The sequence below is a fragment of the Bos javanicus genome, chromosome 17, assembly GCF_032452875.1.
Source record: "Bos javanicus breed banteng chromosome 17, ARS-OSU_banteng_1.0, whole genome shotgun sequence".
In the NCBI taxonomy this organism is placed as follows: domain Eukaryota; kingdom Metazoa; phylum Chordata; class Mammalia; order Artiodactyla; family Bovidae; genus Bos; species Bos javanicus.
Window position 1 is genome coordinate 14,699,345 of NC_083884.1, and position 26,284 is coordinate 14,725,628.

The 26,284-nt window shown below is 44.1% G+C and overlaps 1 protein-coding gene across 1 annotated transcript in view; it reads right to left on the bottom strand.

Annotated features, from left to right (window-relative positions):
* The window catches only part of LOC133229267 (FRAS1-related extracellular matrix protein 3-like), a 63,141-nt gene extending 38,271 nt beyond the window's left edge, over positions 1 to 24,870 (bottom strand). The window contains 9 exon segments of the mRNA XM_061385771.1: positions 17,216 to 17,305; positions 18,907 to 19,956; positions 19,959 to 20,002; positions 20,004 to 22,300; positions 22,302 to 22,504; positions 22,507 to 23,647; positions 23,649 to 23,791; positions 23,794 to 23,820; positions 23,823 to 24,870. Of these exon segments, the coding sequence (XP_061241755.1) occupies positions 17,216 to 17,305; positions 18,907 to 19,956; positions 19,959 to 20,002; positions 20,004 to 22,300; positions 22,302 to 22,504; positions 22,507 to 23,647; positions 23,649 to 23,791; positions 23,794 to 23,820; positions 23,823 to 24,093 (5,266 nt within the window). The 5' untranslated portion in view covers positions 24,094 to 24,870.
* Between the last annotated feature and the right edge of the window lie 1,414 nt (positions 24,871 to 26,284).

Genomic DNA, 26,284 nt, shown 5'->3' on the forward strand with positions numbered 1-26,284 from the left:
GCCTGAGCATTTGTAGCATGAATTTCTTTCTTTTCCAGGAGTCCTTTCCAAAATCGTGTCCCTCCACTTCCCCAAATGGGTAAGGTGTCTACTTCGGGACAGTAACCCCACTCTGCCCTCTGGAACCACACTGTGAATACCTCTGGTCTCCTCTGTGTGAAACCTTTACATATATTTGAATATATTTAAATATTATGTTATGTTTCTGCCATGTATTTCCTTTTCCTCAAGCTAACTGTTTTTATTCTTTGCTATTTAGAAAAATTCAAGTAACTCTGTGCATGCATGCTAAATCCCTTCAGTTGTGTTCAACTCTGCAACTGTATGGACTGAAGCCCACTAGGCTCCTCTGTCCATGGGATTCTCCAGGCAAGGATCCTGGAGTGGGTTGCCATGCCCTCCTCCAGGGGAATCTTCCCAACGCAGGGATCAAACCCGTGTCTCTCATGTCTCTTGCTTTGGCATGAGGATTCTTTACCACTAGTGCCACCAGCGTGGGTGCTAAGTCGCTTCAGTCGAGTCCGACTCTTTGCGACACTGTGGACTGTAGCTAGCCAGGCTTCTCTGTCTAAGGGATTCTCCAGGCCAGAATACTGGAGTGGGCTCCCATTTCCTTCACCCGGAAGATAACGCTGCTAGTCTTCTGTTTCCTGGAATTTCCCCCTTCTCCTTCACTTCTCAGAAGTCACCATCCTATACCCAGGTTTGTTTCCTAGGTTATAATTGTTAGCATAGCTAAATACCTCTTCACTACTGCCAGACGCTGGAGTAAGGACATTACGGGAATGACTTTGTTTAGTCCTTAGGCGACTACTCGTTGACAGCAGTAGGCAGGTACCAATATTTCCTGTATTTCTCAGATAAGAACACTGAGGCTGAGGGAGGGAGAGTAACTTGCCTTAATGCTCCCTGGTTTTCAGATGTGAAGCCAGGTTTGAAACTTTCATATCTGTGCTTTAACCATTACACACTTTATCCCCTAGTGCAGGGTCAGGCGAAAAGTTTGTTCAGATATTTTCATAACATGAACGAGTGAATTTTTTAGCCAACCTAATATCTAAGAAATTCCTGAATCCCTCCTCCAATTCCTAGAGTGCTCAGTTGATTCTTGAGACTCTCTGTAAACTCAAATTACAACCACGTCTGATGGGGCTAAACACATTTCAAATAATTGCCTGCTCCTTATCTAGGTGCTGGGCACTAGTATTTCTGACACATAAACGCTGTATTTGAGAAGAACTTTTAATCTTAACACTCTCAGGAAGAGGCCAAAAATAATGCTAATTTGATACTACTTCATAATACGCCTATGTTACTTTTTATTTTAATGAATTGATTTCAATTTCTGTCTAAACCACACAATCCCTCAGCCAATAAGAGTTCTTTCTTTCTTTCCTTTTCCCCCCCCTGTATCACATCTCAGTAACAGACCACAAAATGGAAAATAATGGCGCCCCCACGGCCGCACCATGGATTCAGGGTTCATACTTGTGGCTTGTAATTTTGTGGCAGGTGAAGGAGGAAATTATATTTTGGGGGAAAACTTTTTGAAAAATAAGGAACATAGACACACCATGACCTTCATTAATGACTCTAATTTAGAAGTTAAACTCATGAAAATGCCAATAAAGCAACACATTCTTTCACACAGACTTGTTTTTCAGAGTATTTGATTACATTGTTTCAAGGCTGCCTAGGCTTATAATTGAACAGCATACCTCTCATCCAGCCATGGGTAACTTCCCCCACTTTACCAACCCACTCACAATAAAAAAAATCCGTCCACCAGACTGGGCTGGGGTCCTGGTGGCAAAGGGGCAAAGAATCTACCTGCCAGTGCAGGAGATGTGGGATCTGCCAGTGCAGATCCCTGGGGCGGGATGATCCCCTGGAGAAGGAAATGGGAACCTACTCCAGTATTCATGCCTGGGAAATCCCATGGACAGAGGAGCCTGATGGGCTACAGTCCATAGGGTCACAAAAGAGTCAGATGCGACTTAGTGACTAAACAACAAGACTGGGATCTGAATACTACTCATTCAGTTATTCAGTGAGTCAAATAGGACTAAAATGAAATCATTTTTCTTGTATCTATAATCCTATGTCCCATAAAACAGCATCCTGCTAAAAAAAAAAAAAATCCACCTACCTGACAATAGTAATACAAAGATCATTTTTCGGTCCATCCTGAGATCGTAAGCTGGCTTCCCAAGGTCAGTGCAAGAAAACCGCCAAGGATGACTGATGTGACATCTGTGGCCTCAGCCTACACATTCTTATCTTTCAGGCTCACATTCTCTAGGCATCAGTTGATAGGCTAGGTGGCATTTTTAAATGATGCAAAGCTGCACACCATCTGTCCATGAAGATATGTGGGTATCTGCTTAACCAGGATTATTAAAGCCTTCAGTCAAGTCTCCACTTCAGGGAAGTGCATACATGTTACAATTACTTTGCATAAACTCAGTGGGCAGTTCAAGGTAATAGCAGTCAGGAGCCACCCGATTAGACAAATGAGAATGAGACTGTGAAGGCCTGAAATTGGACTTCCCGATGGCTCAGCTGGTAAAGAATCTGCCTGCAATGCAGGAGACCCCAGTTGGATTCCTGGGTTGGGAAGATCTCCTGGAGAAGGGATAGGCTACCCACTCCAGTATTCTTGGGCTTCCCTGGGGGCTCAGATGGTAAAGAATCCTCCCACAATGCCAGAGACTTGGGTTCGATCCCTGGGTTGGGAAGATCCCCTGGAGGAGGGCATGGCAACCCACTCCAGTATTCTTGCCTGGAGAATCCCATGGGCAGAGGAGCCTGGTGGGCTACAGTCCATGAGGTCACAAAGAGTTGGACACGATTGAGTGACTAAATACACACATGCAGGCCTGAGACTAAGGCCTGAATCAGGCTGAGGTAGCCAGGAAAATTGTTTTAATGTGGAGAGTCTTATGGGTCACAGAGAAAATGGCTTCTTACATGAAATAAGTGTTTGAGAACTGGAATTACTATTAGAGTGCTCTGAGGTTTGAAAAACTCTCTAGATCATGGCAAGTCATACAGCAACATAATAATATGATATGCAAGAAATCTTTAATTCACAATAGAATTTGAATGGATTAGCTAGGGCCCACACCGAACCAGTGTGGTGATTTCTCTCCAAACACGCCTCATTATGGAGGCATAGGGTGGATAATTAGGAGATTGGAATTGACATATATAAAATACATAACGAATGGGAACCTACAGGATAGCTCAGAGAACTCTAGTCAATGCTCTAAATGGGAAGGAAAATACAAAAAAGGGGATATATGTATATGTTTAGCAGATTCACTTTACTGTATAGTGGAGACTGACACAATGCTATGAAACAATTATGTGGTGATGGTCAAGTCACTTAGTTGTGGTCGATATTTTGTGACCGTATGGACGTAGCCCACCAGGCTCCTCTGTTCATGGGATTATCCCAGCAAGAAGACTGGAATGGGTTGCCATTTCCTCCTCCTATAGTTGATTCATTTTAGTGGAGACTAGCAGCCATGAAATTAAAAGGTGCTTACTCCTTGGAAGGAAAGTTATGACCAACCTAGATAGCATATTCAAAAGCAGAGACATTACTTTGCCAACAAAGGTCTCTCTAGTCAAGGCTATGGTTTTTCCAATGGTCATATATCGATGTGAGAGTTGGACTGTGAAGGAAGCTGAGCACCGAAGAATTGATGCTTTTGAACCGTGGTGTTGGAGAAGACTCTTGAGAGTCCCTTGGACTGCAAGGAGATCCAACCAGTCCATCCTAAAGGAAATCTGTCCTGGGTATTCATTGGAAGGACTGATGCTAAAGCTGAAACTCCAATACTTTGGACACCTCATGCGAAGAGTTGACTCATTGGAAAAGACCCTGATGCTGGGAGGGATTGAAGGCAGGAGGAGAAGGGGACGACAGAGGATGAGATGGCTGGATGGCATCACAGACTTGATTGACGTGAGTTTGAGTAAATTCCGGGAGTTGGTGATGGACAGGGAGGCCTGGCGATTCATGGGGTCTCAAAGAGTCGGGCACGACTAAGCAAATGAACTGAACTGAACTGAACACAATATTATGAAAAAAATTACACAACAGTAAAAATTAATTTAAAAAACTTAAGCCATTTTAGACATGTGTCGATTTCAAATACAAAAGACTTTGTACTAGCAAAAAAAAAAAGGAAGCATAAACAAATGAATGATGAGACAATAAATGTGAACACTCAAAATCAAAAAGGATGACCCAAAAAACTCGTTGCAAAGCAGATTAAAATGAGACATATGGTCATTCAAAGAAGATCAGTTTTACAAGGAGGTGGAACAGCAACAACATGAACTAGATCTGAAACAGCCCCAGAGAAGGTGTTTGGATACTCTATCACAAATGGCTACTTCCTCTAAGCACTGTGGAAGTCCTTCCTGCTTGACTCAGAAAATAAATTTGCTAAGTCAACAACTTGTTAAATAGAGTCTATGTCTATTTTTACCCGCATATTTTTATTTTTGGCTGTGCTGGGTCTTTGTTGCTGTGTGGGCTTTTCTCTGGTTGTGGAGAGTGGGGGCTACTCTCTAGCTGTGGTGCTTGGACTTCCCGTTGCAGAGACTTCCCTTGTTGTGAAGCGTGGGCTCTAGGGCACACAGGCTTCAGTAGTTGTGGCTCCTGGGCTCTACAGCACAGGCTCAATAGCTGTGGCAAGCAGGCTTAGTTGTTCCATGGCATGTGGGATCTTCCCAGATCAGAGATCAAACCTGTGCCTTCTGCACTTGCAGGAGGATTTTATCCCACTGAGCCACCAGGGAAGTCCCACTGATGTTTTTTTTGTTTTTTGTTTTTTTTTAATATACATTATTTATTTTAATTGGAAGCTAATTACTTCACAATATTGTATTGGTTTTGCCATACATCAACATGAACCTGCCACGGGTGTACACGTGTTCCCTATAGTGAACCCCCCTCTCACCTCCCTCCCCATACCATCCCTCTGGGTCATCCCAGTGCACCAGCCCCGAGCACCCTGTATCATGCATCGAACCTGGACTGGCGATTCATTTCACATATGATAATATACATGGTTCAATGCCATTCTCCCAAATCATCCCACCCTCGCCCTCTCCCACAGAGTCCAAAAGACTGTTCTATACATCTGTGTCTCTTTTGCTGTCTCGCATACAGGGTTATCACCACATGTGGTTTTAAAGAAAACTATTGATGAAACTGATATTTGCAGCTTCAGGAAATGGAGCCACTGCACACAATTTATTTACTGGGGAAAAGATGGAGATAGATATCCGTTGACATCCCAAGATCCCTGAAAGTGGGGGATAGAGGAAGTGTTGAGATGCAGACATGGAGGAGGCTGAGGGGCACAAAGGGGCCCCTGAGGACCAGTGCGAAGTCCGAAAGCCCCAGAATCCTGGAGCCCCTCTGAAGGCCCCACCAATGCACGTGAGACAACTGCAGCAAGGTTTATGATAAACCAGCATAACCAACCTTCAGCAAAACAGTAACCTGCTTAAATTCACTGTTTGCTGCCAGGGTAATACCAGGTTGGGCTGCAGAACTTTTTCTCAACAGATAACCAAGTCAAAGAGACCTGAGGGGGAATTAATATGAGCAATAAATATTATTTCAGATAGACATTTACAAGAGGAAAGCAATTAACATGAGCCTTAAAATGCTTGTTTCCTTTTGAAAATGGGTATATAAATGAGCAGCTATCCCACAGGAGACTAGTAAGCAGCTATTAAAATGTTTTCAAAATAGTTGATATGGAGACTCAGGATAAAATAGAGAAGTGGAAAACAGCCACCTCAAAAACTGAATACACAGAAATAAAATCCTGCTTGATTCTTTTCTGCTTGATGCTGTGTGTGAAGTATATGACCACACAGCATTTGTAACATAAAGCAGGCAAAATCAGGGTAATATCACGTTGTCATTTTACAGGGGAAAGTAGAGTTCAGTTCAGTCGCTCAGTTGTGTCCAACTCTTTGCGATCCCATGAACTGCAGCACGCAAGGCCTCCCTGTCCATCACCAACTCCCAGAGTCTACCCAAACCCATGTCCATCCCATCTCATCCTCTGTCGTCCCCTTCTCCTCCTGCCCTCAATCTTTCCCAGCATCAGGGTCTTTTCACATGAGTCAGTTCTTCTCATTAGGTGGCCAAAGTATTGGAGTTTCAGCTTCAACGTCAGTCCTTCCAATGAATATTCACGACTGATCTCCTTTAGGATGGACTGGTTGGGTGTCCTTGCAGTCCAGGGGACTCTCAAGAGTCTTCTCCAACATCATAGTTCAAAAGCATCAATTCTTTGGCGCTCAGCTTTCTTCACAGTCCAACTCTCACATCCATACATGACTACTGGAAAACCATAGCCTTGTCCAAACAGATCTTTGTTCGCAAAGTAATGTCTCTGGTTTTTAATGTGCTGTCTAGGTTGGTCATAACTTTCCTTCCAAGGAGTAAGGATCTTTTAATTTCATTGCTGCAATCACCATCTGCAGTGATTTTGGAGCCCAGAAAAATAAAGTTAGCCACTGTTTCCACTGTTTCCCCATCTATCTGCCATGAAGTGATGGGACCAGATGCCGTGATCTTAGTTTTCTGAATGTTCAGCTTTAGGCCAACTTTTTCACTCTCCTCTTTCACTTTCATCAAGAGGCTCTTTAGTTCTTCACTTTCTGCCATAAGGGTGGTATCATCTGCATATCTGAGGTTATTGATATTTCTACTGGCAGTCTTAATTCCAGCTTGTGCTTCCTCCAGCCCAGTGTTTCTCATGATGTACTCTGCATATAAGTTAAATCAGCAGTGTGACAATATACGGACAACTAACCAATCTGATCGAATGGACCACAGCCTTGTCTAACTCAATGAAACTAAGCCATGCCATGTGGGACCACCGAAGACGGACGGGTCATGGTGGAGAGGTCTGACAGAGTGTGGTCCACTGGAGAAGGGAGTGGCAAATCACTTAGTATTCTTGCCGAGAGAACCCTATGAACAGGGGAAGGTGATAGTCCTCCAATACAGTGTTGGGAAGGTAGCTCCCAACTGGTAACACAGAGTCCAGCTAAAGATATATAACTTAAAATAAAAATGATGATCAGATTATATACTGCTGTTTCTAAAATGTTTAAGGTATTTGAAATGCCTATTTTGATTCTGAAAGGAGTATATTAGCTAGTGGTTACCAGTGGGGAGAGGGAAGAGGGAACGGCAATATGAGGATAGGAGAATAAGAGGTACAAGCTGTCATGTATAAAATGAGCTGCAAGGATATATTATTCTACAGGGCTTCCCTGCTGGCTCAGACAGTAAAGAATCTGCCTATAGTGCAGGAGACCTGGGTTTGACTTGTGAGTTGGGAAGATCCCCTGTAGAAGGGAATGGCAACCCACTGCAGTATTCGGCCTGGAGAATCCCATGGACAGAGGAACCTGGCGGGCTACAGTCCATGGTGTCATAGAGAGTCGGACACGACTGAACAACTAAGCACAGCACATACATTGTACAGCACACAGGGAATGTAGCCATATTTTATAACAACTATAAATGGAGTATAACTTTTAAAAGTTGTGAATCATTATATTGTACACCTAGAACAAATAATAATGCACAGTAACTATACTTCAATTAAATTTTTTTATCAGAAAGAAAATCAAAATCAGAAAGAAAATAAAATAAAATTGATGGTTCTAGTTCCAAGGCATTTAAAACTCACAAAACAAAATTTTAAATGGAATGATCATCATTCTTTGTCAAATATTAATATACCTGATAGTGACAAACCATGTTGATGTTCTGTGTATCATCCCAAAAAGATAATATTTCAAAATAAGTTCAAAAACATGCAGCATGTTTAAGAAACACCACTTTGGAACTAGACTGTCTGGTGGGTGTTTGTTATTCCTTAACTGTGTTTAAAGAACTACACAGTTCAACTTTCAACAGTGAGTAAGTAAAATATATGAGGTAATGTGTCAGTCTCAACATTAACAATCCCAATATCTACTTTCAGCTACCTAACAATTCCAATCATCAGGAATTAGCAGACCACCTAATGCACTAAAGGGAAGGATATGAGAAACTATTGGAAGAACCATCTGTGGACTTCCATAAGAAGCAGTGCATTGTAAAAAAAAATGTAAAAATGGTGATCAGAAAGAGATATTGAGCTGTTATCCCACATGAACATCAGTCCAATCCTCAAAAAGAGCTGGACATGACTGAATGTAAGCTCAGTCATGTTGCTATCCATTCTCCACCATCAGAATCCAAACCCTTACTTTGCCTCAGCTGAGTTTTTGCCAGCAGTCTCACTGGATTCCTTTCTGCAAACATTCCTAATATAGTTGCCTTAAATGGTATGGACCTAACAGAAGCAGAAGATATTAAGAAGAGGAGGCAAGAATACACAGAAGAACTATACAAAAAGATCTTCATGACCCAGATAATCACGATGGTGTGATCACTCACCTACAGCCAGACATCCTGGAATGTGAAGTCAAGTGGGCCTTAGGAAGCATCGCTACAAACAAAGCTAGTGGAGGTGATGGAATTCCAGGTGAGCTATTTCAAATCCTAAAAGAGGATGCTGTGAAAGTGCTGCACTCAACATGCCAGCAAGTTTGGAACACTCAGCAGTGGCCACAGGACTGGAAAAGGTCAGTTTTCCTTCCAATCACAAAGAAAGGCAATGCCAAAGAATGCTCAAACTACCACACAATTGCACTCACCTCACATGCTAGCAAAGTAATGCTCAAAATTCTCCAAGCCAGGCTTCAACAGTACCGTGAACTTTTAGATGTTCAAGCTGGTTTTAGAAAAGGCAGAGGAAACAGAGATCAAATTGCCAATGTCCGCTTGATCATCAAAAAAGCAAGAGAGCTTCAGAAATACATCTATTTCTGGTTTATTGACTATGCAAAAGCCTTTGACTGTGTGGATCACAATAAACTCTGGAAAATTCTTTAGAAGATGGGAATACCAGACTGCCTGGCCTGCCTCTTGAGAAATCTGTATGCAGGTCAGGAAGCAACAGTTAGAACTGGACATGGAACAACTAACTGCTTCCAAATAGGAAAAGGAGTACGTCAAGGCTCTATATTGCCATCCTGCTTATTTAACTTCTATGCAGAGTATATCATGACAAATGCTGGGCTGGCAGAAGCACAAGCTGGAATAGATTGCCAGGAGAGATATCAAGAACCTCAGATATACAGATGACACCACCCTTATGGCAGAAAGTGAAGAACTAAAAAGTCTCTTGATGAAAGTGAAAGAGGAGAATGAAAATGTTGGCTTAAAGCTCAACATTCAGAAAACTAAGATCATGGCATCTGGTCCCATCACTTCATGGCAAATAGACGGGGAAATAGTGGCAGACTTTATTTTGCGGGGTTCCAAAATCACTGCAGATGGTGACTGCAGCCATGAAATTAAAAGAGGCTTACTCTTTGGAAATGTATGACCAAACTAGATAGCCTATTCAAAAGCAGAGACATTACTTTGCCAACAAAGGTCTGTCTAGTCAAGGCTACGGTTTTTCCAGTAGTCACTTATGGATGTGAGAGTTGGACTAATGAAAGCTTAGCACCAAAGAATTGATGCTTTTGAACTGTGGTGTTGGAGAAGACTCTTGAGAGTGCCTTGGACTGCAAGGAGATCCAACCAGTCCATCCTAAAGGAGATCAGTCCTGGGTATTCATTGGAAGGACTGATGTTGAAGCTGAAACTCCAGTAGTTTAGCCACCTGATGCTAAGAACTGATGCATTTGAAAAGAACCTGATGTTGGGAAAGATGAGGGTTGGAGGAGTGGGGATGACAGAGGATGAGGTGATTGGATGGCATCACCCACTCAATGGACATGAGTGAGTAAACTCCAGGAGATGGTGATGGACAGGGAGGCCTTGCGTGTAGCGGTGTGTGGTTTCACAAAGAGTCAACTGAGCATGACTGGACATGACTGAGCAACTGAACTGAACTGAAACTGAATGCTCTGCTAGAGTTAGTCCTCCCTTACCAGTCCACAAGAGTATTTCTTTTTCTGCTGTCTCCCGATGCCATTTTATGCCATTTCTTGAATTTACTACTAATAACATACTGCACTGCATTACATGACCTCGTCAAAGACGTGATTACAGTGGGTCATTCTTTCGCCGCTCACTGTTTACAGGATTCATGGCATGTGTGCTGTGTGTGTCTGCAGTGGACCCATGAATGTTCTCTGGTTTGACACTATCATGTGGGCTTCACACTGAAATCACTTTGAAAAGTAGATTATTTAAGTGGACCCAGAAGTTAGTAATTGCTTCTAAGCACTTAGCCTAATTTTCCTCTCTTGGTCTCTGTCCTTCTGAAAACCCATTACTTTCCTTTTTCTCAGTGTTTCCACTAGCTAATGATCCAGGAGCTATGCTAAGTCTTCTGTGAGGCTTTACTTTAAATCCGGAGGACCCTGCCGAAATCCCACCTACAAAAGACCTTCTTTTCTGCTTTCAACCTGCTCTTTCTAAGTTATCTTCTTCCCCATAGAAGAGTAATCAGAGAGAGACAGTGAATGCCACCTCATCATCCTTATCTCAGGACCCAGATGGATTATACTTAACTGGGCACGTATGATGTATTGGGCTCTCAGTCAAGCAATTTTACACACATTTTCTTATTTAATCCTTAGAGAAACACTGTGAGATAGGTATAATGAGCCGCATTTTAAAATTAAGATGACAATGACCTTTTGGAGAACTCAGGGTTCAACCCACTCAGGGTCAGCACCTGGGACAGGGCCAAGCTCAGGGCTGAGTCCAGCCAGGTTTGACCATAAGCCCCTCTCACCACTGCACTACTGGGTCCCTTATACCTGGCCTACCATTTCATGCTCACATTCATCATTTATGTGTTTTTCTAGAATGCTTTAATTTCTTTAATCTACAGTATTATTCTTGTGCAACATTCCAGAAGCAAGAGTTCCTCTAGAGGAGAGAGACTTTGTCTATTTTGCTTCCATTTCTTGGTCTTTGTCAGTTTCCCTGCAGTAGTCAGTCCCATTAAGTAGAGCTGCATCATAACAGTGACTCCAGAGAAAAACTGTTTTAAAACATCAACAAACCTCGTGGTGGTGTAGAAACAGCAGGCCCAGTATTGCGTGACTTTGTACTTGGAATGGCCTTGGTTGAAGAAGGCTCAGCTGTACAAAAGAGAAGTTGAGAAAGGGATTAAGGTTGAGGGAATGAATGGACCACAGAGCACATCACAAAAGACAAATTCATCCCACGTCTCTCCCAGTGGCAGCTCCAGAATTTTCATGTGGCAGGGCCTTACAGGGAAGAAGGTGAGCCTTGATTTCCCCATCTGTAAAATGATAATACTTACTTCAAAATGTCGTTGAGAGGACTAAGTTAGTTTAATATATAATTTGTGTGCCTTCAAACACACACATCAGTTAGTATAGTGTGTAGTTAGTCACTCAGTTGTGTCCGACTCTTTGTGACTTGTGGAATGTAGCACATGAGGCTCTTCTGTCCATGGGATTTTCCAGGCAAGATTACTGGAGTGAGTTGCCATTTCCTTGTCCAGGGAATCTTCTCAACCCAGGGTCTGAATTTGCATCTCCTGCATTGCAGGCAGATTCTTGACCACTGAGTCACCAGGGAAGTCCCCAAGTAGTATAGTACAGGCATGTAATGAACATTACATTCAAACCGGCTATTATTATTGTCCTTATAAATGGGGACTTGAAGCTCCTTTTGCATAGCATTTTACATAACTTTATAAATTGTCCATGTAAAGAAAGATGAAGACTCATGACAGTTATACAAAGACTAATGTTCTGCTCCATGCCTCCCTGCCTCCATCTCTCAGGTACAATCCTACTTCCCCAGTAAAAATGAAAACAAAGACACCCTTAAATTTAGTTTTCTTCTAGCTAGAGAATGGGTGAGTCAATACAAAAATCATCCATCATCCCACTACCCAATTAATAGACATTTAAACATCTTGATATATAGCTATCTGAACTTTTAGCTATTGTGTCTAAATATGGAATAATTGTGTTTAAATATATATAAATATGTAAATAGCATTTTAAAAATATATATTCTCTGAGCATATGCCCAATATTTTGAATCTGCCTCTATTAAAAGATTTTTAATTGCTGCATACTGTGCCATTGTATGAATATTGTACTTTATCAGTCTCTGAGCATTTATGGTGTTTTTACTCTTATGACATTTGACACCATTCTCTGATAAACATCAGTGCACTAAACTTTGTGATGTATCTCTGCTCATTCTTTTAGGACATTGTAGTAAAGGAACTAGTACTCAAGTGTGATGCTGTAGGAGTGGAATGACCTCACTTCTCAGGACAGCATCACCTTGGCTCCTCAGCTAAATGTGCATGGATTCCTGGAGAATCCATAAAGAACTGAAAGTGTCATTGGCACTTCTGCTCAGTCTATCTAAGGACAGATTTCCAAGGCTTTCCTCTTTCTACCAGCTGCCAGCTACTCAGTTCACCCTCAAATATTTCAGACAAGATTCATTGCCCCTAAACTAAAATATCTTCTCCCCTCTTATAAACCCTATTTCCACCTTGTTCCTTGACTTGTCCTACTACCTGATTCATTGTTGTGGTTGTTGAGTGGCTCAGTTGTGTTCAACTCTTCTGCAGCCCCATGGACTCTAGCCTGCCAGGCTCCTCTGTCCATGGAATTTCCCAAGTAAGAATACTGGAGTGGGTTGCCATTTCCTTCTCCAGGGAATCTTCTCAACCCAGGGTCTGAAATTGCATCTCCTGATTGCAGGCAGATTCTTGACCACTGAGCCACCTGCGAAGCTCCGCCTAATTCATTACATGTATATAAACAATTGTCACACACATTAGGTATATGGTGTGACAAATGACTAGTATCTCTAAGGAATCCTTCATCATTCAGATGCAAAGCTGTAAAATCTAATTTAAGGACAAGTGCTTTTCTCAATTGAAATATAGTTGATTTATTATAATTCAAAAATAATTCAGTTATACACACACACACATATATGTAATTTTCAGGTTCTTTTCCATTACAGTTATTACTAAATATTGCATATAGTCTCCTGTGCTATACGACAGGTCCTTGTTGTTTATGTATTTTACATATAGTATTGCATCTGTTATGACCAGGTTTTTTTAAACAATAACTAGATCATAGGAATGTTGAGGTTCAGCAACTATTGAGATTAAAATTATGGAAAGAAAGATTTTCATTAGGAATCAATGAAAGTATATAAAAAATAAAGAATAGCCAGTGAACAAAAATGATCTGTCTCTCTAGTTCAGTGCAATTCATTCACATTTAGGGCACACATTTATAACCCCTGTGGATACCAGTGAACTTTTCTGAAACAAGCTTCCCTGGGCTCCTAGATCCCAAGCCTGGCACATTTTGGATCTCTTCCACACTAGAACAGGGCTCCGTACATAGCGGATATTCAGTGAAATACTAGCTGTTGTAAATGTTTGGCCAATTTCCTTTCTTTTATAAAAAGATCTTCTCATTTTCTTGAGATATAGTTGACATACAGCAATGAATTGTTTGACCAGGTTCTTATGGAGAGACAGGGAGGTGAGTGTCTGGATCGCACCTAAAATGAATGTACTGATGAATGAAACAAGCCACATGCAAAGGGGCATGCACGGAATGAGTGTAAGAATAGTGGAAACCTGCCTCCACAGCAGACTGACACAATAGTTTTGATGTTTCAATAACAAGCACACAGTTTTACAACTAGAATAAAAGAAAATCCCAAAGTGAAAAACAAAAAAATAAAACCCCACCAAATTTAAAGTTTTTAAGCAGTGCGTGCGTGCTAAGTCACTTCAGTTGTGTCTGACTGTTTGCGACCCTATGGACTGTAGCCCACCAGGCTCCTCCGTCCATGGAATTCTTCAGGCAAGAATACTGGAATGGCCTGCCATTTCCTCCTCCAGGGGATCTTCCTGACCCAGGAATCGACCTGCATCTCTGGTCTCTTGCATTGGCAGGCTAGTTCTTTGCCACTAGTGCCACCTGGGTAGCTAAAAGTGTACCTGAAGCCATCTAGAGTTTTCACTGAGTGCAAAGATTGTGCTACCCCAGGCTTTCTGCCTGTCTGAGTCTGGAGTTTCCGTCGTTAGTTAGGGAGGTGTGCTCAGTCTATGGGACGGTGCCCCCTCCTCTTTATGAACAACCCTGCATGCCCCAGCCCCTGCCTGCCTCCCCATCAGTGCTTGCAGCTTCACTCTCCTTTGGGGTCCAGGCATCTGGACAGCTCTTGGTTCCTCAAATGCAGCATACTCTTCTCCACGCCCACACTTTGTACCTCGTCTTCTCTTTGCCTGAAATATCCTCCCGTGGTCCCCTTCTTGGCTGGCTATCCACTTCTCAGGTCCCAGTTCAAGGCCATTTTTATTAGGAGGTCTTCTCTGACCTCCTCTGACCTCTACTTCGGTTTAGGCTAAAAACTCCACAAGATCCCAGTGCTTGGCATAGTGTGTTAAAGCTAAATGAAATCTTATGATTGACTGTTTAGAATCCAGATGTGTTTCATAGGCCTTGATGGTCTGGAGGAAAAAAATTGCCTGCTGTATCAGTGAACAAAAGATGTTGCAGACACCATGCTTTCAGCCATTGCTGCCACCACAGACTGTAGACCCTGAGGGGATTCAGGATGCAGAGAAGCAGGCTACTGGCTCTAGATGGTTAAGGTTCTATCAAAGGAATGACTGTAGTAAGCCCAGACTCTTGTATCTTCCCATAGAGGGAAAAGTGCTAAATTTATTAACTTGAGATGTCTGGCTTTCTTTAATTAAAAGTAATCTTCTGACTTTCTGACTACTTGACTTCTGCCTAAGGTACTTCATTATTCTGATATCATAGACATTAGCATTTCTGAGACAGTAATATTCATAACAAACACATTGTGTATTAACTATATTCTAGACATTTTCTCTTCAAAACAATTCCCTGAGAGTATACTATCACGTATTATTATGTGTAGAGGAATAAAACAATGATCAGAAACATTGCCGAACTTGCCTAAGATCATGAAGCTGATAAATGGTGGAGGTGAAGTTTGAATTCCCACCTATTTGACTGCAGAACTGTCTGCCAAGCTCTGTCATAATCTATGTAAAATAAAAAGGTTGAGAGCATCAAATGTCATTGAAAGATGAAATTCTCACCAAATGATGCAACTAACTCTCAAGTAAGCCTTCCCTTCTAGCAAATCAGGGCTAACTGAAAAAGATGCAAAAATAATAATTTATGTTGTGCAGAAGCAGAGGATGGGAGGGTTATTCCCTTAACATACAGGAGTAGAATGACCTCCAGTGTCAGATCCAGCTTATGGAAGGACAGGTATTTCTGGTTGGTAACAATTTATAACCTGAAATCTCATTTTTTTTTTCCTGCTAAGCATCTTTCTGTCCTGTTACTCTTGCTTACCATGAATCTTCAAAACTAAAGAAGATTTAACATACTTTAGATGTGCCAGCTTTATTTTAAGATATTGGCATTTGAGTAGCTAAACTCCCTATACATATTAGATGTGGGATTAAGGAAGTTAGACTGGATGAGAAAAATTCTAATTAAAAAAGGAAAACGTTATCCCAAACTTCTCACAGCACTGATAATTCTCATGCCTGGCTGGACAGTAATGAATGGGAAAACACAAACTAGATCAGTATGCTCACTATTGATGCTGTGTATTAAAACCATCTGTGTACTCAGACATTGGAGTCTAATGCACTGTCTGCAGCAAGAATATCGCTCCAGACTAGATAAACATGTAGAAACTTCAGTTTCCTAATCGTTAGGATCTTTTCTTCCATTTTCAAAGGTCCTAAAATCAGTAGTCCCCAATCTTTCAGGCACCAGGGACTGGTTTCATGGAAGACAATTTTCCCGTGGCCAAGGGTCGGGAGAAGAGGGTTTTGGGATGAATCACCCACGTTACATTCATTGTGCACTTTGTTTCTATTGTGACTACATTGAGATTAACCTCTACTAATGATAGTCTCCATTTGCACCACAGATCGCCAGGCATTAGGTTCTCATAAGGAGCACACACCTGGTACCTTCCATGTGCAGATCACAGCAGGGTCCATGCCCTTGTGAGAATCTAAAGCTGCTGCTGATCTGACAGGAGGTGGAGCTCAGGGGGCGATGTGAGGGGTGGGGGTGGCTGTACATACAGATGATGCTTTGCTCACTCCTGCTATGTGGCCCGGTTCCTGACAAGGGTTGGGGACCCCTGTCTTACATCACCCTTATCTTGTGTTGAACAGATTTATAAAGCAATTGGATATTAGCCTGATTTGCTTCAGAAGAGTTGGATATGACTTAGTGACTGAGCGACTTAGCGACTTAGCGACTGAGACTGTGTCTCCTGGTCAGACACATGCCATTGCCATGGCCCACCTTCCCAGTTGCCTTCAACAGGTGCAGTATGTTCACCTTTTGTGCTCTGGATTTATTTTCTTTCCTTTTGACTTTTAAATATCATCATGACTGAGAAATAAGTAGCAATATCAAAGGGAGAGCCCTAGAGAAAAAGATCACTTAGCCCAGATAAAAATGAGCAAAAGGTTACCATCATAGTTATAAAATTCATTCAGTTCAGTTCAGTTCAGTCCTTCAGTCATGTCCAACCCTTAGCCACCCCATGGATTGCAGCCTACCAGGCTCCTCCATCCATGGGATTTTCCAGGCAAGAGTACTAGAGTGGGGTGCCATTGCCTTCTCCTAGAGCAGCTTCCTACCAGCTCTCTATTTTACACATGATAGTGCATATATGTCAATGCTAGTCTTTCAATTCATCCCAACCTCCCCTTCTGTAGATTTGTTTTAGTTGTAGAGTAAGACAAACTACCAGCTACATTCTCAGATCCTCTTGAAGAGGAAATCTACTTGCCTATAGGATGTCACACATAACCTTGGTCAGGTAAAATACTTCATATTAATTATCGAAAATTTTCATTGCTTTCCCTTCCTAAAAAGTGATTTGTCAAGGATGCTTTGGCAGAAGACTACAAGTAAAACCAAAGGAATTCATTTGGTGATAGTATGACATTACTGATTGTGATTACTATGTACATGATTTAATTCTTTTCCATCTCATACTGACTTTAGTTAACCAGGACTGCCAGGTATGGTCTCAATACTGACTTACCATTGTCTTCAGCCGAGAAGTAGAAGATGTCTTTAGTTGCCTTGCTGCCTTCGTTCAAGATATAGTAGATCCTCATCTCATCAATGTCATCTAGCAAAAGAGCAAGCATCATACACACACCGTGTTGGCACAGAGAAAATGAGTATGATAAGAACTTCAGTGTTTTTTATAGGGCATGAAAATATTACAATTAGTAAATTTAAAAATGATTAAATGAACACAAATCTAACTTTTTAAAAAATAATGAGGTTAATAAGAATTTAACTTTTTCTTAAAGTTGCAATAGCAAAAAAATGGAACCTTATAATTTAAAATTCTGTAACTGTGCTACTATGTGTATGATCTCTGGGATGACGAGGTGGGCATCCAAGAAGGATGCCCAGGTTCTACCTATGCACACTTCACAGTACCATGGTCCTCTACAGACAGGTTAATCCAGCTGGTGTTAGGTCTTCTATCCAAGGTTGAAACACTCGGATACTCACAAACTATTTGTTGAAAGGAATATAACCAAGAATAACTATTGCATCCTCAGTAAAAAGGAAATAAGAATAAAATCATGATTTTTTCTATTGCCCATTCTCTTGGATATTTGAGAATGTGTCAGTTGGGTCTATAATTGTGTTTTTGTATTGCTAATACTACTATTTTCAAGACAATTTGCATTTTGGGGTACTCATTTGCAAGAACAATTTTTATAGAACCTGATATGATTCCACTTGGTTTAGAAGCAATTCCAAAAATGTAAAGAAACTGTTTTTTAAACAACCTTCTTTAGTTTTACTCTAAAATTGCATCCAGCTTTATGCATATCAAATGTGTACAATTCCATGTATCTCTTCACATCTCATGCATAGAGCTACATGAAAAAGTTTTATGACTATGTGAAGAGCAGTCAAAGGTACCAGTATCATCACCTGGGAAGCCAGCGGGACCTGCCTTTAGCTCACCATTAGTAGTAACAACAAATATAAAAGAAAAATGATCATTAAAACATATACTCCCATAGTTAGGCAAACTTCTGTGCCTGCGTGTGTGTTAAGTTGCTCAGTCCTGTCAGCCTCTTTGCTATGGACTATAGCCTGCCAAGCCTCTCTGCCCATGGGATTTCCCAGGCAGAATACTGGGTTGCCATTTCCTTCTCCAGGGGATTTTCGTTACCCAGGGATCAAACCCATGTTTTTTGTGTCTCCTAGGCAAACTTAGTTCTATGCATTTTCTAGATACAGAAATTGAATTTGAATAGTACAATAAAATGTGCAGTGTAATTTTTATATCTGAAATCAAGACACCAAACCACTATCTTCAGAAATCCAGACTTACTGGTAAACTATGCAAGTGATTCCTAGGTATGTCATTCTTACTTAAAATTCAAACTTAAACTGATCTTTTCAAAATCATTGTAATCTTATAATATTTCAGAAGCAGAAGCTGTCCACCTGTATTTGGCAGTTTTAATGTGTAACTACAAACCTGACAATGTCTGAGAGTTCCATCTGAGAGTTCATGCTGATGAAACAGCTGATAATGGATTTGTTGCCTTTGTTTGTTAATTTCTCATTCCATTGAATTTCATTAGAATTAGAATCTTTCTGCTAAAGGACTGAGGTCAGGACAATTTCATGCAGAGCTGGGAGATCTTATCTACTCAAAGAGCAGGACAAAGGCATCAGGGGACACTGTGTACTAACCTTGTGTAAAAACTCGAGTGCTCTCATTTCCAAGGCCAGTGTTGATAATGAAGCCATGCACCAGTCCTCTGGTTACTTTCTACTTCTGGAGCTTGTGGGAACTGTCCCAATCCTCTGTCTTCAGAGACCTGCTGGTAATCAGGAAGCCCATATGTCCAGGGTGAAGGTGTTTCAAGGCCAGGGCATCTCTGTTAAAGGCAGTCTGGGAGAACCTGTTGTCTAGGGAGTTTCTTACGTGAATCCACATTACCTGAGGTCTGTGTGTCTCCACAGCAGTGTTTGGGAAGACATAGAAACCAGCATGAGTGCCATCTGTCACAGTCAAGGAGAAACTGTCTTCAGTTGTCTCACTGCCATCGTGCCAGTAGCAAACCAAATTCTCGTTCAGGTCCCGTTGGGTGAAGGTGGTCACAGGACGACTGCCATTATACAAAATCCTGCCACCGATGGGGACCTGGGTGATGGTAAAGAGGAGGAGATCATCCGGGGTATCTTTGTCTTCTGCTGTCAACTACAAGGGAGTGATGCATTTTCTTTCCCCTTCTTGCAGTATCAGTTTATGGATGGTCATGATAGGTTTCTTATTATTCACATCTGTAATGAAGATCCTAAAGGTTTGAAACACGGGATTATGTTCATCAGTCTCTTGAAACTCAAAGCTGTCCATCTTTATCTCATCATTTGAAGTGTGAACATAGACTATCTTGTTGCCAGCCAACTGCCACTGAGTGAAAGAGGTAATGGGCTCCCCAGGGTGGTCAGAGATTTCCAAGTGCCCCAGGCTAGGAGCCCTTGTGATGCTGAAGTGCAGCTGTTCATCAAAGCTGTTGATGTCATTGGTGCTAAGCAGATCCGTGGTGAGGGTCACTCTGCCACCTTCTGTCAAGGTGACCCCCTTGCTAACCACCTCAGGGAAGAAGACCCTGTCTAAGCTGCCAATGGTGATGTTGAAATAGCGGTTTAGCAAAGGGTTAATCCCATCAGTCACATCAAACTTGATAAGGTCATGAAGTTCTTGGCTTGTGTGGGTGTAACAGATGAGGCCTCGTCAATCTCACCCTTGATGAAGTTCATTCCCAGGGTGAGGTTGTTCCTCACCTCTGGGTTTTCTCAGTCGCTGTAGAAGCCCTTGTTGAGGCCCAGAGCGAAGGATAAAACTGAGGCTCTTACCATCTGAGTCAAGATCTGTGGCTTTGAGGACCCGATTGGTGATGACCTCAGTGTGTCCAGTCTCTACTTCCAGCCCATTGTTGATGGTCAGCCGAGGGGTTTCATCGTCCACCAGGATCACCACAATGGGTACCGTCCTGTGGGTGGCGTGCTTGCTGTCACTCAACCAGACCTCAAAACTGTCCTCTGTGGTCTCAGAGTCATCGTGCTCATACACAATGGTGGAAGCTTCCTGAATCTCCTGTAAAGTGAAGCTACAGATGGGCTGGCTTTCTGTGGCCAGCTGCTGTATGATTCACCCATGCCAAGGGAGGGCTGTGAGCTGAAAGTGAAGCTCATTTGGTGGCAGGTCAGTATCGGCTCCATTGAGCAGTGGGGTGTCTATGATGATGCTCATTCCCTCTAGTACCACAAACTCACGGGCAAAAAGTTCAGGCTGCTCATCATTGGTGGGTAAGATCATTATAGGGAAGAAGACATTTGGGGAGAAGTTGATGCCATCAGAGCAATAAAAGGTGAATTGATCTTTTTGTGGTTCTACTCCCTTGTGGATACTCTGTACATAGTTGATATGTCTTAGCTGGACATCTCTGATAGAGAAAGCGCTGATGGGATAACCAGCTCGGGTCTCTTCTGATCCAGGAGCTGGTGTCATATTTTCCAGGTAGCCAGAGACTGGCTGACCAGTTACTGTGCAGAGAATTTCATCTTGGGGAATGTCTACATCTTCAATGCTGAGATGTTGTAAGGTCAAGGCACCCTTCCCACCTTCATGGACAACATAAGGCTCCCTGACCAAGACCTTGGGGGCCACGTTGTTGATGGGCAGCACCACCACTTGAACCTGTACTTCTTCCACTGTGCTGTCTCCCATCATCCGCTGATGAGACTCCTTGGAGAGGGCAAGCCTGAAGGCATCAGGCTGCTTCTGGAATCCAACTTCACCTCCCGTGTGGACATAGACTACTGTCCCACTGATGAGGTCCTCTTGGGTGAACTGTTCTGTGGGTAAACCATTCACCAGAATAGTGCCCAATTTGGGGCTGTCTTCCACAGTGAAAGAGAGCATCAAGTTGCCTGTGTCCTTTAGACCATGGATGATGTCCATGGTGATCTCAGTGGCTGTATTTTCTAGTACATCTATGGACACATCTAATAATGCACTACCTATAATAGAGGTCCTGGGACTTTTGTCAGCTGCTGCAGGATGCACAGAAATCTGGACAGTGATGGGTATGTGATGTACCTTATCACTTACCTCCAGATGGAAGGTATCACTGGTGGCCTGGTTTCTGCAGTTCTGATAAGAGATACTCCCATTAACAATATCAGCTTGCGTGAAATATTCCCCTGGGACCATACATTTTTTTAAGTACTGCAAATGTCCATGTTGGGGGCCCCAAACTAATATGAAGACAATCTGGCCAGTGTCTGTGTCAGGGTCGGAAACATGCAGCTCATTACTGCTGAGGCTGAAACTCTCTCCTTCTAAGACAGTAAAGCCTCTGTTGGTGACTTGGGGAGGCTGGTTGTCCACAGGCCTCAGGAATAATGTGAATGTGCCAGGTACACTGTTGCCTGCAGCATCCTCCACCTGGTAGGTGAACTGCACAATCCGCAGTACAATACCCAGCTTCTTCTGGGTGGGCTGGTAGGCAACTTCATGGTGATTTACCTGGTCCTGGGTGAAGTGCACAACGGGTGTGTCTGGTAAATCAGTGAGCACAATGTCTCCAGCCCGGACTTGGTGGTTGTCATCTGTGTCAGTAGGGGGCATCAGCAGGGTGTACCACAGGTGCTGGTCATCTGAGTCCCGGTCAATATATTGGAGGAATTTCTTCTGGAAGTGAGTGAGTTGGTATTGCTGCATGGTCATTTCTAGGGCAGTTCCTGGAAACAGCTCTGGACTCTGTAGATCAACTGGTTGGACTCTGATGGTGAAGAAATGTTGCTTGGATAGATTGGGTGGGTCATGGTCATCCTACACATGGAAAGTTATCTGGGCCATTATGGATTGAGGGCCAAGGGGTCCAAGATGGTGGTAGAAGAGTCTCCCTTACACTATGTCTTTTCGAAGCCACTCAGTCACCACCTTCTCATAAACTCCTTCCTTTCCCACGTAATACCAGCCTTCATCTTCAGGAGCCCGAGGTGCTTCCGACTGCCGCAGCAGCATCTCCCCCAGATGCTGCCTTGAGTTGGAGGAACTGGGAGCCAGATCCCCCCCTTCTTTCTTCCTCTTCTCCTTCCAGAGGCTGGTCCTCCAGCACAAAGTGGATGGTCGAGTCCTCAGAGTCAATATCCATTGCATTAAGGACAAAGGGGGAGATCTGGACTGCCTGCCCTTCTGTCACCGAGAGCCTGGTGTTGGCAGTGACCATTGGTGGTTCGTCATCAACAGGGATGATGGTGAGAGGGGAGAGGAATCCACCTGGTGGCGCCCATCCTCCATCCGGAAGACGATGTTGTCGCTGTAGGTGTTGCTGCCGTCATGCTGGTACACCACTCTCTCTGCTGCCAGGTCCGTTGGCGTGAAATGCTTGCACCCTGCTGGCGCCCCAAGTACGACCAGCTGCCCATGTCTCAAGCCCCTGATGGCAGCCACTTTCACCTCTCCCAGGTGATCACTATCACTGATCTGAAGGCTGTTGGGGCTGGAGAGGGGCCTTGACTGACCTTCAAAAAGTAGTAGTCCCTGGTCATAGGTAGCCACCGGGGCCAGGGTGTTCAGGGGTTTCACGACCACCATAAAGGCAAAGGGGTCTGAGGTGGCACCATCTGCGTCCACCACCTCCGTCTCCAGTTGGAAGAGGTGCTCCACATCCGATTTCTCCGTAGGGGGCTGATAAGCAATTTTCAGTTCCCACAGCTCCCGCTGGCTGAAGAAGGACACTGGAAGACCCAGGGGGTCGTCAGTGCTGAGCACGTAGCCCTGGTGCCCTGGCGTGGTGATGGGAGCATTGAGAATGTTGAAGATCAGGTCATTGGCATTAGACTCCTTGTCCTCCGCAGCCAGGGCGTCGCGCGTCAGGGCTGTCCGCAGGAACTGATGGACCTCCAGCATCATCATCGGAGCTGCGAGGCTGGGCCTGGGCTCCGTGTTCTCAGATCCCTCAAGGATCCTCACCAACAGCTGGAAATGTTCTCGGAGCAGCAACTCCTCTGACTCAGCTCCTGGGTCCCCTGGCCCTAGCAGCTCCGCCACCATGGGCACACAGTCCCGGTTGGGCGAGGGGGTGGTGGAGGTGTGCTGGTAGCGCACCCCAGCCCGGATAAAAGCCTCACAGTCTATGGCCTTGGCCCTGGGGAGAGGGGCCCCCGCGGCAACCACCAAACGCCCATACTTGGGCAGTGGGCCACCCTCGGGGGGAACAGGGGTGAGCCGGCACCTGCGGGTGGCCGCGGTCCCGGGTTCCGGGAAAGCAAAGGCCAGCACTCTTCTGTCAATGGCATGGCTCCAGCCGCGCAGCTCCTCCACCGCCAAAGGCCTGCTGCGCGTCACCAGCTTCAGCCGGTGGAAGACCACGTCCACCGCGAGCATGAAGGGCAGCGCGAGCGTGGAAGTCGCGGCGCTACCCGGCGTCGTAGCGCAGCTGCAGCCTCACCCGCGCGCGTCCGGGGCTGCGGGCGCCCCAGTGAGTGTGCCGGACCTGGCGGGGCCCGAAGGCGCAGGGGAAGCGGCGCGGGGAGAGCGCGCCGTGGCGCAGCGGCAGGCGTCCAACACTGTCACCTCGCACCGGTCCCCGGCTGCACTAGAATCACCAGGTCCCGGAGGGGGTCGAACTAAAGCGAGCGGCCCACCGGTACCCGGAGCCCGGGGTTGGCAAGGAGGATGCTGGGGCAGTCGGGGCTGCTGCGGCCAAGGGCGCCCCAGGTGGGCAGGTAGGGCCTCTGAGGGGGCTCAGCCTCAGGCGAGGGTGTCTGTCCCTGTAGGTCAGGGCAGCTCAGGAGCAGGTAGGAGAGCGCGGCGGCAAGCTGCCGGGGCGTCCCAGCAGGGCGCGGAGAAATGCCAGCCATGGGACCTTGGCGCTGGGCTGCCTGGAGGGTATCCTGTCTGCAGAGTGGCCCGTTCAGCAGCAGGTGCAGGCGGTGGAGACGGTGGCTGCTGTCCACTCTGGAGCGGGTGAGCGGACTCAACAAGAGCCCGGAGCTGCGCTTCAGCTGCGGCAGGTAAAAGCAGCGGGGGGTGGATAGGGGAGTGCTGGTGGGAAGGTGGGGGGAAGGGGCGCAGCCACCTCCGCCCCTCCCCCTCTCCAGGCTGTCCACTGCAGGCACCAGGCGTTGTCCAGTTGCCCCAGCGCGCGGAGACCTAGGAGCGTGCGGGAGCACTCCCCTCTGCCCCTTGGTACCTTTACCCAGGGTATCTTACCGACCTTCGAGCCTGGAGGGGTAACCGGGCACCGTGCAACCCTGGACTGCCTGCCTCGGACCAGTCGGTCTGGATACTCTCCTTCCCGGGCGGCTCAACGGGATTGTCCTCCAGGGCCTGAGACGGTGACCATCGCCGGGTCAGTTCTGCTCGCAGTGAGACACTGCGCTCCAGCGGTCCATTCATCCAGGCAAAGGTCTTTCTGAGAGTAGGGAGAAATCCCATTCCTCTTCCTTACCGCTGACAAGAGTGCATTTTCCAGCCAAAATTGAGTCTCACTTCGGACATGAAAGGTGCTAGAGGGAGCTATTTTGCAAATAGGATTTTCTAGCTGTCTGCCTGATAAAGCAGCTTATTCCAGATCCTGTGATTCCTTGCTTACAAAATAACCCCGACATTTCTCCTTCTCAGTTTTTTGGGGGAAGAGCACTAGCATCCAGACTGCTGAACTTGAACAGCTTTTGTTTCTAGCCAGTGGGTCTCACATACCACAGAACTGGATGGACCGGATGGCTTTTATTTTCTTAGACCGTGATTTCCGTATCTGATCAACAGTGACTGCCTGTGAGTTTATTAGATATGCTTTTTCCTAATTACTTTCTTTGTAGAAAAATATATCGGTAGCCAGAGGGGAGGATGTCAAGAGAAACAGTAACAGAGAAAATAGTTACCACAGTTACTTGGATCAATTTCTGTGAATTAACCTATTTAACATCTGTAATGGAATTTAGCTTTCACATCTGGGATGCCTGCCCTCCCTGGTGTGGGGTTAGGTTCTTAGCCTCATACTCATGTTTTATGTATCAGAGGTGTCCACATAGCCACAGTGTGGAGTAATTTCTTCCTGTAAATAAAATGGTAGTTACTGTGATTTTTAGAAAGCAATTAATGTAAATGTGAGAGAGACCTATTGATGATGGAGAAATAGATGCATCTAGAACTGTACTGATAACAATGGCTTTAAGGGGAATATAAATCTGAACAATGTTTTTCTTAAAGTATTCTTTTGATTTTTTTTTTTACAATTTTTTTTTACAGGCTGTTTTATTCACTTGAGCAGCAGCAACAACAACTGACTGACTCCCAGAGCAGGAATAAACTGCTAGTGGATTGAAATAGTTAATTTCCTCCCTAAATATTTCATTTAACCAACCAGTGACATGCTATGGGTCTATATAACCCACCAAAGTAGAATACTACTTAACACACGGAACATTAAGAGATGGTAAATTTGAAACAATATATATTAGCCTAATTATGTGGAGCTACCCTGGTATGTTTGGAAAGTATTTATTAAGAATATTTTAAACTGAAACACGGGTCAAATTTCACTGTAAATGAAAGAGGCATTATATTTTATAAAACTCCTACCTTGTCCAAATTTTTTTAAAATAATAAAACTCTCATTTGTCCCATATATTAAATTTTACCAAGTGCATGTTCTTGTGTGAGTGTAATTTTGGTTCCCTTTCAAGCATCACTCGATCTGGGCAACTATCTTGCTCATGTGCTATTATCATTATAGGCAGAGATGGGGAGGGCAGTTGAGCTGACAGTCAAACTATGTTGATGTTTTTGTCCTGGGATCCGCCCCTTCTCTTCTTCACTATGAAGCTTGTTGAAGGTGGTACTTTTTCTTCTTGTGTTTTGTTTGTTTTTGCTTACTATCTCCATTTCATAACCTCCTACCAACTCCCTCTTAGCACGCTTCCATTTCAACAAAACTCCTGCTAAGGTCATTAGTAATCTAGATGGAAAAATCCAATAGCCACCCTTGGTATTCTCCATTTGCCATACCCTTCTGGTTTTCTTCTTTTCTTTCCTCACTCAAATCCTAAT